General features: G+C 41.0%; 1 protein-coding gene across 4 annotated transcripts in view; it reads left to right on the top strand.

The window, feature by feature from the left end:
- LOC110354297 (vesicle-associated membrane protein 2) overlaps nt 1-14,615 on the top strand; it is a 47,017-nt gene extending 32,402 nt beyond the window's left edge. For 2 of the 4 annotated variants that reach the window (XM_038183749.2, XM_038183751.2), the window contains exons 3-5: nt 2,146-2,304; nt 3,485-3,536; nt 12,307-14,615. In XM_038183749.2, the coding sequence (XP_038039677.1) occupies nt 2,146-2,304; nt 3,485-3,536; nt 12,307-12,359 (264 nt within the window). In that variant the 3' untranslated portion in view covers nt 12,360-14,615. Of the gene's footprint in view, nt 1-2,145; nt 2,305-3,484; nt 3,537-5,949 lie in introns of all 4 variants that reach the window. The other 2 variants (XM_038183750.2, XM_027464247.3) reach the window with 2 other exon arrangements.
- Nucleotides 14,616-15,006: the final 391 nt, after the last annotated feature.

Here is a 15,006-nt window from a genome sequence, read left to right as displayed (position 1 = left end):
TTTGCTGATGCTTTGAGCTGATCACAAGAACATTCTCTGACTGCAGAAATATCTAGGCCTGGTTCTTTCATTATCACTGATTTTCACATCACTGTAACTTCATTGATGTTAATGGAGTGTCTCTTGCAGCAGGGAAAGGAGCATTACACTTCAGCTTCTGTCTTGGGTCAGAATAATGAAATAAACTTCTGGTACTGAACGTATTACTTCATAATGGTGCTGTAATTGTTTATGTGAGCTACAGTAAAAGTATTTGTCCCTAAAAAATGAAAAATAATTGCTCATCATTACTTAAAAGGAGTAATGCAGGTCAGACATATAGGGCTCTTCAAGCACATCAAAGGAGATGGCTCCAGTGAGCCCCCACTTTCTGTCTGAGATATTCCACAGTCTGGTAATTCTCGCTGAAGCCCATGCAAGTTCTTGTGAAGCATAATGGAGTCATTTTGTCAGGAACTCTCACCCAGTAGGAGAGGAGAATGTGTAGCTCTTGGACTTGAGGATTATGCAGGTGGTAATTAGCATCCACATTTTCTTCAGCTTCAGTTTGAGAGGGAGGTGGAGGTTGGTATGGGGTAGTTTTGAGTGGCTATCGCATGTCCAGCAGATATTGCTTAATAGGGAATGGACAATTAATCATTAAATCACAGCATGTGACTAGCCAAGGGAGACAAACACTACTGGTCTTTCAGTCCTGTGAAGGCCCTGGGGCTTACAGCACAGAAGGCTCTGTCTGATCTGTTGAGCGTTCCTCTGATCGTCCCTACTAGATCTTTCCTGGTCGTTTTTCTTTCATGTCTTGTGGGAAAGCCATCTGTAGGTGGCAGCAAACACCAGGGCAGAGCACCACATTGCTCCGGCTACTCTTCTGCTCCAGCTGCTGTGGTGCACAGCACTTCAGATCCCAAAGCAAAACTCAAAGCTCATGATTTTGCTTAAAAGCAAATTTTTGGCATTATTAAAATGATTTGCAGTCCTCTGAATTCCGCATTCCAGCTGTATTTTGCTGAGTTTTCCCCTGTAATTTCTCTAGGCATCCTAGAGCTTATTTTCTAAGGCTTGCTTTTAGGCTAGACAAACATTTACTTATTTGACAAAAATGCAGTCTTGGATGAACAAATGTTCACAGCATTCATGTTAAATTCAATAAATAGTTCTGGCCAAAAAAGGAGAGAAGTGGTAGGAAATTTTTACAGTATTTTGTTTCAGCATTTTCAAATAGTTCAAAATTTTTACTATGATACATTGTACGAAGACAAAACTTAACTAAATACCAGCTGAGATTTATTTATTTATTTTTAATCTGATATGAAATTAAATGCCTAGAAGGTTTTGGTTTGAAAAAGTAATGAAGAAAATTTCAGTTGACCAAAACGTTTTATTTTATTTTAAGTTTGGTGGATAAAGGAAACAAATCTGAGACTGGTGTACCATCTAACGTTTCTGTTACAATTTATGAGTTTGTACAGGATTTCTCATTAGGATTATTGGCTTTCTGAAAGAGGCTCTTTCTCCAGCACAGTGTATAAAATATATGCATGAATAGGCCATACCTTCTGTGTACTGGATGTGCATGTTTTTTTCCATTGATGGGACGTGAGTTCCCTGTTACCCTTCAGGTTGAATTTTGTCTCGTCTGAGGAAAAACATCCCTCTCTCAGAATGACCAGATTTCTTGGTCAGGAAATACATATTGTTCTTCTTAGAATGGCCTTTACCTAGTCAACTTCTCTAGTTCAGATAAGGAAATCATATTAAATGCATAAGGAAAATAATGGCTTGTGTTTAGTGATGACTGGACAATTTTCAACCAAACTGTAGTAGAGGTACTGGTCTCTATCAGTTTTTATGTACTTATAGTGAAACAGTTATTTGCATGCTAAAGGAAATCAAAAGCTTTAATTAAACTAATTACTGTGTTTCATAATTTATTTTTTTTTAACCTTTAAGGCCATCTGGGCACAGTTTAGCTGGGTTTATCTTGTTCTCAGTGTGTCTGTTTTCATAGCATGGTGTTAGAGCTCTGTCCAAGTGCTTGCCATCACATGGCAAAATGGCAAAAGACGGGTTTCACTATGATATAATTCAGAGTGTGAATGTATGGGTGACCTTTGGCTTTTCTAACATGGGGCTATACCTTTGCAGGTGGTCGATATCATGAGAATGAACGTGGACAAGGTGCTAGAAAGAGACCAGAAGCTGTCAGAGCTTGACAACCGGGCAGATGCATTGCAAGCAGGTGCCTCACAGTTTGAAACCAGTGCAGCAAAACTGAAGAGAAAATATTGGTGGAAAAATTGCAAGGTAAGGAGTACAAAGATCTGTTAAGAATAGCTTCATGGCAGGCATCATGTATTGGGACTTTGATTCTAGAATGGGATCTCTAAATGGTCTCTTCTTGTCAAGGAGAGAGGATGCCTTGACCTCCAGAATCCAAATAATATGCCAAACAACTTTGATCTTTACCAGATCTATTCTTTAGATCATTTCTGCAGTATTTACAATCTGGATCCAAATTCTAATGCCTCTGTTAGTGTCTGCAGATAGAGATGGGAGAGATTTCATGGTGATTCACATGAGTTCCCTGTGTGAACCACAAAACCCAATCAGGCATAGTGAATACCAGAAGCTGGAGAAAATAAGTGGGCGATGATCAGCTTCTTGTTCTTTAGGATGGTCAACTACAAAAAAAGAAAAAAAAAAAAAAGTAGGGGGTGTTCCACAACCTGCTGTGAGAAGTGAGGAAATGCCAGTCTCTTTTAAAGAGGTGCAGATTGTAGAGCAGATCTTTAATCAACCAGCTGACCAGCTGTCTCCTCTGCTGTCCTCAAAGCCTTATCCTTTCCCATAAGTAGAGGGAATTTCACTCTCCTCTGCTTTTTCAGACCTTCTCCAGGAGCTCTCTTTTTTGGACCCAGAAACTTAAGCTCCATTTATTCATATAAGACCCCACAACCTTGCTTCCTTCTACTCATGCACCACCAACCCATGAAAGCTATGCCAAAAGTTCAGCTTAATTCCCATTTCCCTTCTAAACCATCTTTGCTACTGACAATTCATGTCCAGCCACATAAAACCACCTGTTTCCAAAGGAGAATCCAATATGCACTTTTTACCAGCCTGTTGTTACCTGCTATATCTTTTCAGTCCACACTGCTATGAAACGTAAAGCAAGACAGAATATTCTGGGTAAAGGACACGTACAAACACTCCAGAAAGAAGTGGATCTAGGTTAGAAACTCAACTAAGCAGTTTGCCTGGACTTCTAGGAGTTGTTGTGCCAAGGGGTGCAGGAAGCAGGGCTTTTTTTTGGAGCTACAGAGATTTTGAGCTAGGTTTAGTCACACTGAATACAGTGAGTCTTTGCAAGAAGTAAAAGCGCGCAGAAAGGGCCACAAAATAAAAGCAAAAAAAACCTTTGGAGTTAATGTTTTTCATGTGAAAACCTGACTTTCTCTTTTTTCTCATAACTTTCTTTTTATAGATGATGATCATCCTTGGTGTAGTATGCGCAGTCATTCTCATTATAATTATAAGTGAGTAATTCATTTTTTCTTTCACTTATGATCTGAGATCTCTGTGACTTACAAAGTGCTAATAAATTAGAAAACAGAACAACAACAACAGAAAAGGATATAAAATGTTTAAACGAATGAATTTGTGAAACTCCCTTTCTAGTGTCATGCTGTTATAGTGAGAATTACTGCAAGCTCCTTGGACACATAGGTGGAATTTGCTGACATTTAATGCATTTTACATTAGCAAGTTACATAACTTTCCCTAGGATTAAAGACTTTCCCTTTTCATGTTTGTATGCTTTTTTATGCTGCATCAGATATCTTCATTAGAACCAGGGCCACAGTCCTAGCTGCTTCTAGTGAGAACAGTAATCACTGAATTAGCTCATGCCTATGAAGATGAGGGTAAAGGCCCACATGCAAATGGACATTATATTTTTAAAAAAGCATGTAGATGCCTAGTTTCCACCAAATCATCTGGAATTTGAGATACTGGTGCTTCTGAGAAACCCTTCGTATGCTGAATACCTAAATATTGGTAAAAGGTGACCCAAAGTCTTACTGGTTTCTTGTCTCTAAGATCATCTCATTCTACCCTCCTGTTACAGGAAGGAGAGCGCGTGAATGAATTATGGCCTTTGTGCTAGTTGGGAGCCAGGGATCTCGTAATGACAGGAACTGAACATTTCGTTATGTAACCGTTGGGCTAGCAGCAGCTGTTATGTGACATAACTGCATGGAGTCATAGCGTGAGTTGAGTTGGAAAGGGCCTTACAGACCAGCTAGCTCCAGCTCGATGCCAGTAAGATCATAGCCCGACAGGCGTGTGCACGTCCCTAACTCCTCCTGTTTATTCCCCGTGCTACACGCACTCACACAGAGGCATTTAAGTTGGGAGCCCAGTGAAGCTGGAGCGGCTGGAATTCCTCTGTGCTGCTCTTCAGGTGCTCTCCTGTGATCCTTCTCCCGTAACATGGCATTAACTCCTAAAAGGGGGATTTCTGGAGTTATACAATACAGCTAGTAACCCAGAAGCGATTCACCAGGAGGCTACAGCGTGGATGTGAATTAATTCCCAGCTCTCAAATTACACGCCTCATCTTTGGCATGTTTCCATTTTCCTCTGGTACTTCTGTAAAGCAGGCTTACAGGAGCACCTGTAAACACGACTAAATGGATTGAGATGCATGTGGAAGTTTATTAGTCTTACGAACGTTGGCACCAGAGTGACCCAGAATGATTGCAGGGTTTCGTAACTCTGATACGGCAAGAATGGCAAATGGCTAGATATTAATTAACTATATTAACTGGGTACTCCAGGCAAGTGGCTTCAAAGGAAAGACAGGCCTTTGTTCTGCAGCTTAGGGCAGCAGCCTGGGAAGACAGATGTGCAGCCACTGAACTGGCTGCTGTGTACATAGGCATCATCAAGTATTCTGTGATATCTTAACAAGAAACTAAAAAAGCAGACTTGATGGCTCATAATTTCTCCTTAAATGTTAACTCTGAAATTATATATAAGTAATTCTATTATAAGTAATAACTTTTTTTCCTCATGGTTTTAAATGTTGGATGCCTGCCTTGCTAAGTTTGGAAACAGAAATAGAAGGTTTGACGTGCTTAGGTTGTGTTTTAAGGCATTGAATCACAAACTTGAATGTCACATCATCAAACCCAGGTCATGGCTCACCTTAGTGAGATCTAGTGCAGGTTTGGTGAAATTTAAATGCATATAAGCTCTGGTTTTAAAATTATTTTTCAGTCTATTTGATCCTTCTGTAATATTATCTGAAGCGGGCAGCTTTGGGAAGGACCCTGTGTGTTGCACTCAGTGGTGTACTCATTCACATATGCTCCCAAATATACAATTCAGGTTGACACAGAGTGTCCAAATGCTGCCACAGACGAGGTCTGCATGGCCTCCCCAGTGCTATTAATGAATGTGAACAAGATCATACCCTCAGTGCAGGGCTGGCTATAGATATGGATAGATAGGGTAGTTCCTCACAGCAACAAGCTGCCACGGGTGGTGGCATGGCCCAAACCAGGCTGCCTACTGTCCTGGTGCTGGGGCCCTGGAAAGGCAGGCTGGCTGCTCACTGAAGGAGTTATGCTGTGGAGAGCTGCAAGTGTTGCTGGAACTGGGGGTGGCTGCTCACATCAACATCAGGCCTTGCCCTTTGTTTCTGGAGCTGCAGTCTCCCCTGCTTTCCACTCCAGCTCTCCCTCTAAGAGCCTTTTGGCGGGGGGCAGCAGCCCTGTTGCAGCAGGGAGGCATGCTGTGTGCTAGACGTGTCGCGCTCTTTCAGCAGGATGTGCTGAAGGTGTCTGCCTTCCCCTGGGAGCACATGCTTCTGTGAGCTAAAGCACAATGGTAACTGTCATAACTGCTGTTGTACATCATATTTTCCCCTTCTGCTTCCTTTCCCAGTTTATTTCTCCACTTGAAAAAGCAAAGGACGACGACTTGGCACAACTTTGTTCATATCAACCAACAGTATCAGTGTTCCTTTGTTGAACTCCGCTTTTTAATTCCCAGTGTCTTGGGATTTTTGCTTGTAATAACCCATAAGCATTCAATGTGGTGTGTTTTGGAATTCTGTTGTTTCCACAAGAAACTGTACCAGCCAAATACTGCCAAGTAGTTCCATACACTGTTTTATCACTGTGTCTTAAAATGTGTACGCACTGACCTTCAGAAACTGTAATATATGAAAAGCATTCCAAACATCTCAGAATCAGAGAAAGCAGCTATGGGGAAGCTCCTGCTTAAAGGGATGCTGTAAGGTGGATTGGACCCAAAACTAAGGTTTCAGCAAACACGAGGGCCAAAACTCTCAGTCTGAGCACCTGAAGTTGGATGGCAAAATCCGCTATCAGATGCAGCTTTTTGAGGCAGTGAGTCTCTACTACACTTTGAAAAGAGTGGTGTCTGCAAGTATTCCTAGGATGTGTGACATCTATACTTAGCCAACCGAACACACAGGTTTTTAGATTAGTTGTGGTATCCATGCCTACACGCATTGCCTGCAGAAAGTAAATAGGACTGCCTTTTATGGATTGAAATTTTCCCTTGTGGGGTGTTGGGTACAACCAAGAAGCCCTCAGTGTGAAAGACAGAAAGAAACCTGTATGACAACCAAAAAATATTAGCTAGCAGAATCCTGGGAAAGCTACATGAAATGCAAAAATAGTAACACAAACACCATAAATGACCAAGATGCAGACTCTTGCTAAAAACTCGAGGTGGTGTTTGTCAGACTTCATGGGACTCTCCTGAATGCCAAATCCCAATACTTTCTGCCCTAACTTGAAGCACATGGATGACTTTGGTGATGTCTGTGGCTTTCCAGCACAATTGTAGGAAGCTGCCTCTGCGCTGTTTTGCAGAAATGGTCCCCACTGTGAGGACAAATTAAAAATCAGGAAGAGAAGGATGTGGTAAACAGAAGGAATAGCAGAGAGAGGGGCCGAGGAAAGGAATGGTGCCTAGCAAAGTTTTCCTGGAGCCCAGGAAGACAGAGAAACACTATTCCAAACAGATGGTGTTAATAGGCTTTTAAAAAAATTAATTTGTGTGTGTGTGTGATTCATAAATTATATCTTCTTTATCAAGTGCTCAGCTGAGATACTTTTCATACTTAAACCAACATTTGATATAATTAAAAGATATATTGCAGTTTGGGGAAAATTCTTGCTATGCTATAGCAACTATGCTATAGTTGTAGGGTTGCTCCTAAATATTCAATTTCCATGTTTGATTTCCTTTTTAAGCACTGAATAGTTTGTTTTGAGAGGGATGTGGTTAGAATTCAGAGACAGTTATACCAAGTTTTAAACATATTTAGCCAAGCTAAAAATGAATTATCAAATTTTGAGCCAGGCAATCCTGACAGGGTTGTTTTAGGATAACTTCTTTGGTACTTCTAAGAATTGCTAGATTTTTTTTTTAAAGAAGGGTTTTTGGTGATGTTTTTGTGTTTTTGTTTTTGCCTGCAACTTAGGGCATTGAAAATAGTGATATTAGCAAATACTCCTAGTATCTCTCTTGATGTGGTCTTAGATTAAAAAAACAAAAACAAACAAAACAAACAACAACAACACAGAGAATTAGACCAGTTCATTGCATTGGATCTATTTTCAAACTGTGCTTAAGCAGAATTTTGTGGAGAGAATAAGTAATGCTTAGTTGAATGGTTTCAGCTGCATTACTTTTCCATATATTTATTACTTCATTTTCACATGTACTGTTTCATATTGTTAACTAGCAGGTGGCCACAGTTGTAATGAAATAGAAGTAACCTTCAAACATTAATAACTTTCAGAGTTACTAACGTGCTACTGGTATGCCCTGTTCGCTTCAGTTCCTCACCTAAGTAGGTGAACGCTTCTGAAATCCTCATGGATCAGACAGAAAACTTTGCTGTCATTAAGGGCTTGACTCCATGAAGTGCTACAACTGATTAACTATGTATAATTGAGCCTTTGCTGGAAAAAGAATAAGCCATCCAACTTCAGGACCCTTTTTAAACTACTGAGATATTTGGCTAGCTCTTCAGAAGTTACCTCCTGAGGGTGGGACCTGCCCACCCATACCCATGTTGAACATGACTTGATCCTCATGGGACTTTTCTATAGGAATGCTGAAAGGACTCCTGAGCTAAAGATAGCTTTCTCTGGAGATGAGGTCATTAAGGTCATATGCCGATACAGATCCTTAATGTAGAGAGTGGGATTTCCTGCCAGAGTCTGAAGTGGCTACTTAGCTGATGGAAGCAGCAGATACACAGCAAGGAGTTTGAATCCTCTAGCTACAAAGATGCAAAGTTTCCAAATGAAACTATAATGAGAGTGCTGAAAGCATACAGAGTGTAGGTGCTCCTAGCTTAAGCAAGTTAGTAATCAAAATGGGAGCTTCAGAGGAGACTGGAGAAGAGAAACTCCTGTTTGTAGCACGTGTACTTGTTCTCCCTCAAAACAGTAACCAACAGGGATGACTCCTAGATGTTGGTAAGAATTTGCAAGGAAGAGTGAAGTCACAAAACCTAGCTTCTAGTGGGTTGTGAAATGTTCATGAAAAGACGATTTTCTCCTCTGTGCTAATAAAATGTGTTAAATTCATGTGTTTAACTCTTTAACTTGGGTGCACTACAGCATGCTTGTATATGTTCAACTCTGCTAGCTGTGCTGCACCGACTGGTGGCAATTGGTAAGATGAGCCATGTAGCATATCTAATTCAGCCCAGGAAGCATGAACAAGTGCGTCCTTCCCTGCTGTACAGCCCCAGAGTCTGCTCCTGCAGAGGGTTAATTATCCTGCGCTGAGAACACGGTAATATAGGACTGCTCAGGGTCACGGATTGTGCAACACCATCACATACACACAGAGTGGTACAGAGGACAATCTATATAAACGCAGTTGGAGATCTTATTTGTGTTTAAGGCAGGATTGATTTGCTTTCCGCTCATTGCCTCTGCACTTAAAATGTGTATGCGTAGCTACAACTGCCTACTTGTAATAGCAAATTTCCGTATAAAGGTTAACTCCTTCTTGTTTATTCAGCACCAGTTAGAATTTCAATTACTGTGCAGAATCTCAGCTACGCCTCTTCATCACCAATTACTGCCCAGGCTTAGGCACAGAGGGGCTCCCTTTTACCTGCTTCGTGGAAAAACCTCAGGAGACTGCAAGGCTGATTAATTTATGACTGCCATCTTGGGGACTGAACTGAAGACTTCTCTGGCTGGGAGCGAGGGGTTTGATAGCTTTAGCCAGGGTTAGACACCATCTGAGACTTGCATATTCTGTCTGTATAAGAAGCACCCCTCCCCTGCTTTCTGGGCTACAGCTGGACAGCTAGGATGCCAGCATGACATGGCATTCAGGAACAGCACAGCTGAAATGGGATGGTTAGGAGCTGGTCTGGGTTTGTCCCACAGCTGCTGTTCGACTTGACTACACATTAACTCCCAAGGTTTAAGCAGTGTTATTTGCAACCACTCTCCACAGGCTATTAAGGTCCTGCTTGAGCATTACACCTTCTTCCTTCTAATTTAGCTCATCTTGCAATAACATAAATAGGGCTCTAAACTTAAGTATCTGGTACATGGAGCTTGCAGGAGCAAGTAGTGAGGAAGCCCAAACAGGGACACTTAACCTGCTTTTCACTTGACCACATTATGTAACAGCACAGTCAATCCAACCTAGTCCAACATAATCCAAGATTATTAGAAGGAGGAGGGGAGAATCTGATAAAGATCCTGAATGTAACCAAGCATCTATAGGATAAGAAGTGATTTAGAAATGCAGTCAGTTTGATTTTTAAAGCTGGCACTTCAGTTCCATTGGAACCTGCATGAGGTGAGCCCTGGAGTAGATGAGGCAAGTAAAATACTTGGCTTTTTTCTTTTTAAAGGGTGATCTGCGGTAAGTGACTAAAACATCTGCAATGCCAGTTATAACTATATGAGGAGCTACTTAGAACAGCCACAGTCTCCTGTGTTTTTGTCTTGGAAGCAAAGGCTTTTGAAATCCCTCTGTTACTGTCATGTTTCTCTCCCTGTTCCTCTGACAGGCCTTCTCATAACTTTCTGAACAGTCAAGCTACTTCTTGTCTGAATACCATGGGTTTTAGCTCTTAAACGCAAGCTCATGACTTGACATCTCTGTTCGAGCATACCTGTAAAACGGTGGTCTGTTTCTCAGAAGTGCATCCATAATGGCAGACTGAAATTTCAGGAACTTTTGGAAGTTCGGATGGTTACTGAACTCTTCTTCATACTTTTATGGAGTGTTTTTTTTTTCCTCTGTCCCATGGGAGGTTATTGACCCAGTGGAAGTATGTGTAATCTTAGTATTTTTGGATGCTAGTATCTCTACTGCTTGTGTTGATGCTAGATCTTTGCAACAAACAAGAGGGTACTTGGGTGTGACCCAGGTTTTAGATCTTGACCCTGCCCTTTAAACAGGGAAGAGGACTAAATCAGTAGACGTCTAAGACACTGGGCTCACTCCCAATGTACACAGTGAGTACTGGAGAAAGGCCCGAAAGAGGCCAAAGTCTCTTTGGTCTGGCTTCACGTTCTGACCTGAACCTTAGGACTATAACAGATCTTAACCTTTGGTTCCCATGTGCAGTCAGAAGAGCGAGATGCTCTTCCAGCCAGTTCAGTTCTCCCACCTGATTTAGGTCCCATTTGCTAGAAGTGATCCATTTGAGCATGTGTTCCTTCGTACTAGACAAAGCATAAGAACCCTCAAATTCCTTTCTTTAGATGGAAAAAGCAAGAAGGCTGAAGAACGAAGTTGGAAAAAAATAGACTTCTCTCTAGAGAAATGATTGGCTGAAGGTTTCTCAGATGGTGACATTATTATTTTCAGTAGGGGTACTGGACTGAGATGTATAAACCCATCAGAGCAGAACCTCACATCTTTTTTTCCTCCTTTTCTCCATCAGAAATTCTTCTCCATTCCACTTCAAGAAATGAATTTGTTTTCTTCTTCAACTAATTTTCCTTCCTTATGTCATTAATTTATGTTTCCATTGATGTTCTCAGTGGCTGTTTTTCTCCATTGAGACTCAGAAGACTGTCTTTGAACACATGCATGAAAAGAGATCTGAGCCACCCAAGGAGCATACCTTTCTTCCTGATGCACTGACATTTAAAAGCTACATCTTGCAATAAAGCAAAAAACTGTGGCAGTCCGATTACATGCAGTTTGGTGAAGTAAACACTTGATTATCCAACAATGAGTCATTTCTGCAGTAACCCCATTCTGTCATGACTGGATCGCATCTGCTAATTCTCCAAAGCAAAAATCATAACCTGTACTGGTTTAAAACATGAATACATCCTCATGGTTCATACGTAACACTCTATTCAAGCAAAGAAGCCATGTGCTATAAGTTTAAAAGGACAAAGTACTTGTTTTCAAAGAGAAAATGCTATAGAGAACAACAAAGATAATTATGAAAAAGCTGCCCATTATTTAGCTCTTCTCACAGTGGCTGGCTTCTCCATTATTCTTCAAGTCTTTCTTCATTCTCTTTGAAAGCCTTTGTGTTTTTGGAGTGTAATGTTTTTGGAGCATAGCATATTGGGGCTGGGGTTGTTCTGCTGCCCTCTGAATTGACTCCCTGCCTTCTGTCCTGTTGTTATTGTTGGCCTCAATCATAGCCAAGGTAGGCCTGACTGGAGCATGTCCTCCTCCCCAAAATGCCCTGCTGTCCTCAGACAGGCCTCTGCTGACAGGACGAGAACCCTGCAGGCAGAACGCAGTTCCTAGATCATAATTCAGTTCAAAATGACATGATGCTGCAGGGTGCTCCTGGTTGCTAGACAACAGCATTTGTGCTAAACTACTTTAATTGCAACACTGCAGTTTTAATGAAATTTATTTAACATTTCTAGTAACAGTAATTTTATCAAATTTGCTGTTTCCTCTCTCTTCCATCAAAAAAGGATAGTGTGATAATGACACGGTAGTAAATTGGGAAATGGTTTAAGTGAAATATAGCCAACATTCAGTAACTTCCTTTTTAATGAGTGGCTATACTTAGGAGCACCTTTCGTACATTAAAACTAAGTGGTGCTAGTCTGTTGAGGTGTATGTGGACTACTACTTCACATGAGCTATGACTTGTTGACCGTAGTTGAATTTACTTTCTCTTTTTTTCCTGAAAGCAGAGGAGACATATGCAGTAAGGGTGATCTATTATTTTTTTGCAAAGAGAGCTCTTTGGGATTATACCATCCAAAGTTTCTGTGCAACTCTTGTCTGTTGCAGAAATGCTCAAGGACTTCAGTCAAGTAAGGGCTCCAGAGTGCTTGGTGCAGTAAAGCTACATGCTGCATGTCCACTGGGCTTTTTGTTGTACAGGAAGGACTTCAGTATGCCAGCAATGACATCCTTCTGACACTTTCATGAAACTCAAAGGGAAAAAAAAGGACTCAAAATAAAAGTAGAACTGCATTGTAAAGGCCATGGGTATACAGTTTTAGAGTTATTTAAGTATTCTTTGCCTATTACTTAACTTATTAGTAGCTATATGGATACCCAAATAATTAGCTTCCAAAGCCCACTCATTAATGGCAGATTTTTTTTTTCATTAGAATGCGAAGTTCAACCCATTTGCCATTTGCTTTTTTCCTAGATTAGATATAAAATAAAATGCTAATGTAGCTAAGGCATGTTCACAGGTCCGCGCAATAAAATGTTACCAATAGCCCACTACTTGCCATGAAAAACATCATTACTTTGTCTTGCAAATGAAAAGTCCTCCCTCCCCCGACCACATACGTGGCAAAATATTAGTCACATTGTGTTTATCAGCACCTGATTTAGAAATTAGTACCTCCTACTCAAAAGCAGGGCTTAAAAACATCCTTTGTCTGTTGCAAAAATACATTTTGAGGAGGAAACACCAACTGTTGTAGAGGTTACATTTTTGACAACTGTTTTTTTTTCCTCCCCCATCCCAAAAGAAGCACATATATACGTAGACAGACATTTGCCATTTGGGTCATGTGTTCTCCTTCCAAATATGAACAAGGTAAAGCACAGCCAGTATTCAACGTGAGAAACTCTTACTTAGTTTTGCTACATAAAATACTCTCTTAGTGGCAATATATGAACTCTTATTATAAACTTGTTTTAGCCATTGCAGGAAACGAGAGTTTGCAGCCAGCTAATTAGTATTTTTCTTAACGACTTCTGCTTGAGTTTTAACACCTTAAAGCAGCCTCTGGTGGTGCTAGCAAAGCAACTCAGCAGTGTAGCCTTAAAATGGGCAGATGGTTGGGTATTTCACACTCTGGCCTTCTAGGAGCGAAAAGCAAAGTGTGCCCAGTTCTGGAAGGTCCTTCAGCACACACTTAAGCATACAGAGAATTTCTGTTCTCTGGTAGCTCTGAGAAAGGAGTGAAGGAGAGGGAAGAATTGCATTGCTATGTGTCTGTTACCACCACATGAGATGAGAGGGCATACTGCATCAGCCAATACTAATGGGGAGAGACAATGAAAAACCTCGTCTGCTCTTGCTAAATCCAGGCGTGATAAGGAATCTGTGCCATGTTCTACTTTGGGAGAGGAAAAGCCTTTTCTTTATATTATAGAAAAATTAGGTTGGAAAGGACTCCTGGGGTTTATCTAGTCCAATCAAAGCAGGGCCAGCTTTGAGGTTTGATCAAGTTGCCCAACATTTGTCTTGCTGAGTTTTAAAAGTCTCCAAGGATGGCGATTCCACAGTGAATTCTGCCACTTGGTATATTCCTTGCCCCACCGAGTGCATTCCCTTCCTTCTGCATACATGAAACCCACTCCTCTGACACTAACACTGAGGTTATCGATAGCATTCAAACAGATTCAAGGCATCTGGTAGTCTGACTCTGCACTGTTTGAGGTGAGGGGCAAAACATTGCTGCTAAGTTGCTACAGTGGCACCAGAGAAGAGGGATTTACTGAGATACCAGTTCTCCTCACAAGTCACCTTAGCGGTGCCAACTCCCATCCACTGCCGCTGGAATGGCAATGCAAAACAAAAACCTTTCTTCTACCTCCTTCCTTTTAGCTCCTCAAGCTTTACGTCCTCTACCAGGAATAACCAGAAATTTGTTTTCGGTTGCCCTTTTGAAAACTGAACTCCAGCCCAAACCTTTAACTGCATCCTTTTAAAGGCCACAGGGTGGTGTTAAGCTATGTAGGAACGCATTCAGAGAGGAGCTGAAAGTCTTTGCTGAGAACAGCACCTCTCACCTTGTAGACCCGACTGTACCGGGCAAGAAATTGTGCTTTGTGCCTCTACAGAAAACACTCCATTTGTGTCTTACTAGAGCTACCTGGGGAGGGAAAAAAAATGTTGTGGAGACCAGGAAATTTCTTAAAGTGCTCTACCTGGAGGTCAGTGGAATTCTGTTTATAAATGATGAAATTCCGCATGCATTTTGATGCTAAAATTGTGACAACTTACCAAGTTTGATATTACTGTACTTTCCTGTTGATGGTGATTTTTTTGAAAGTGGTGAATGTATTTTCCAAGAATACTGTATACATTTGTAACATGTATGTTTGTGCCAATAAATCTTGTTTTAAGAGGATGCTTTTTGTATCATTTCTGTTCCGAATGCATACGGTTTAAGCACAGTTGAACATTTTCAGCTTTCATTCCCTCTCTGCGTTAAGTGCTAAAGCCTTCTGGAAATTAAGTTTTTTAATTCACTCTGAGTTTTTATATATTCAGTCTAACAGAAAAGAAAACAAAACCTGTTGTATAAATGATAATGAAGCCCATGTTCAAAAAGGGCAAGGGGAAACTGGTATAACCATTAAAGAATCATGAAGAACAGATGCGTGAATGTGTTCGGTGCATGTGATCTTACTCTTAACTTTCTCAGTGGCGAAATAGGTTTTCGTTTCAATAGAGCACCATTACCTGAGGGAACTCACAGCCAGAAGGTACTGCTCGTTCAGACACTTGGTGTACTTTGG

The sequence above is a fragment of the Anas platyrhynchos genome, chromosome 9 (assembly GCF_047663525.1).
Source record: "Anas platyrhynchos isolate ZD024472 breed Pekin duck chromosome 9, IASCAAS_PekinDuck_T2T, whole genome shotgun sequence".
Lineage (NCBI taxonomy): Eukaryota > Metazoa > Chordata > Aves > Anseriformes > Anatidae > Anas > Anas platyrhynchos.
The sequence above is the reverse complement of the archived record's forward strand: the minus strand, read 5'-3'. Positions and strand labels throughout refer to the sequence as shown.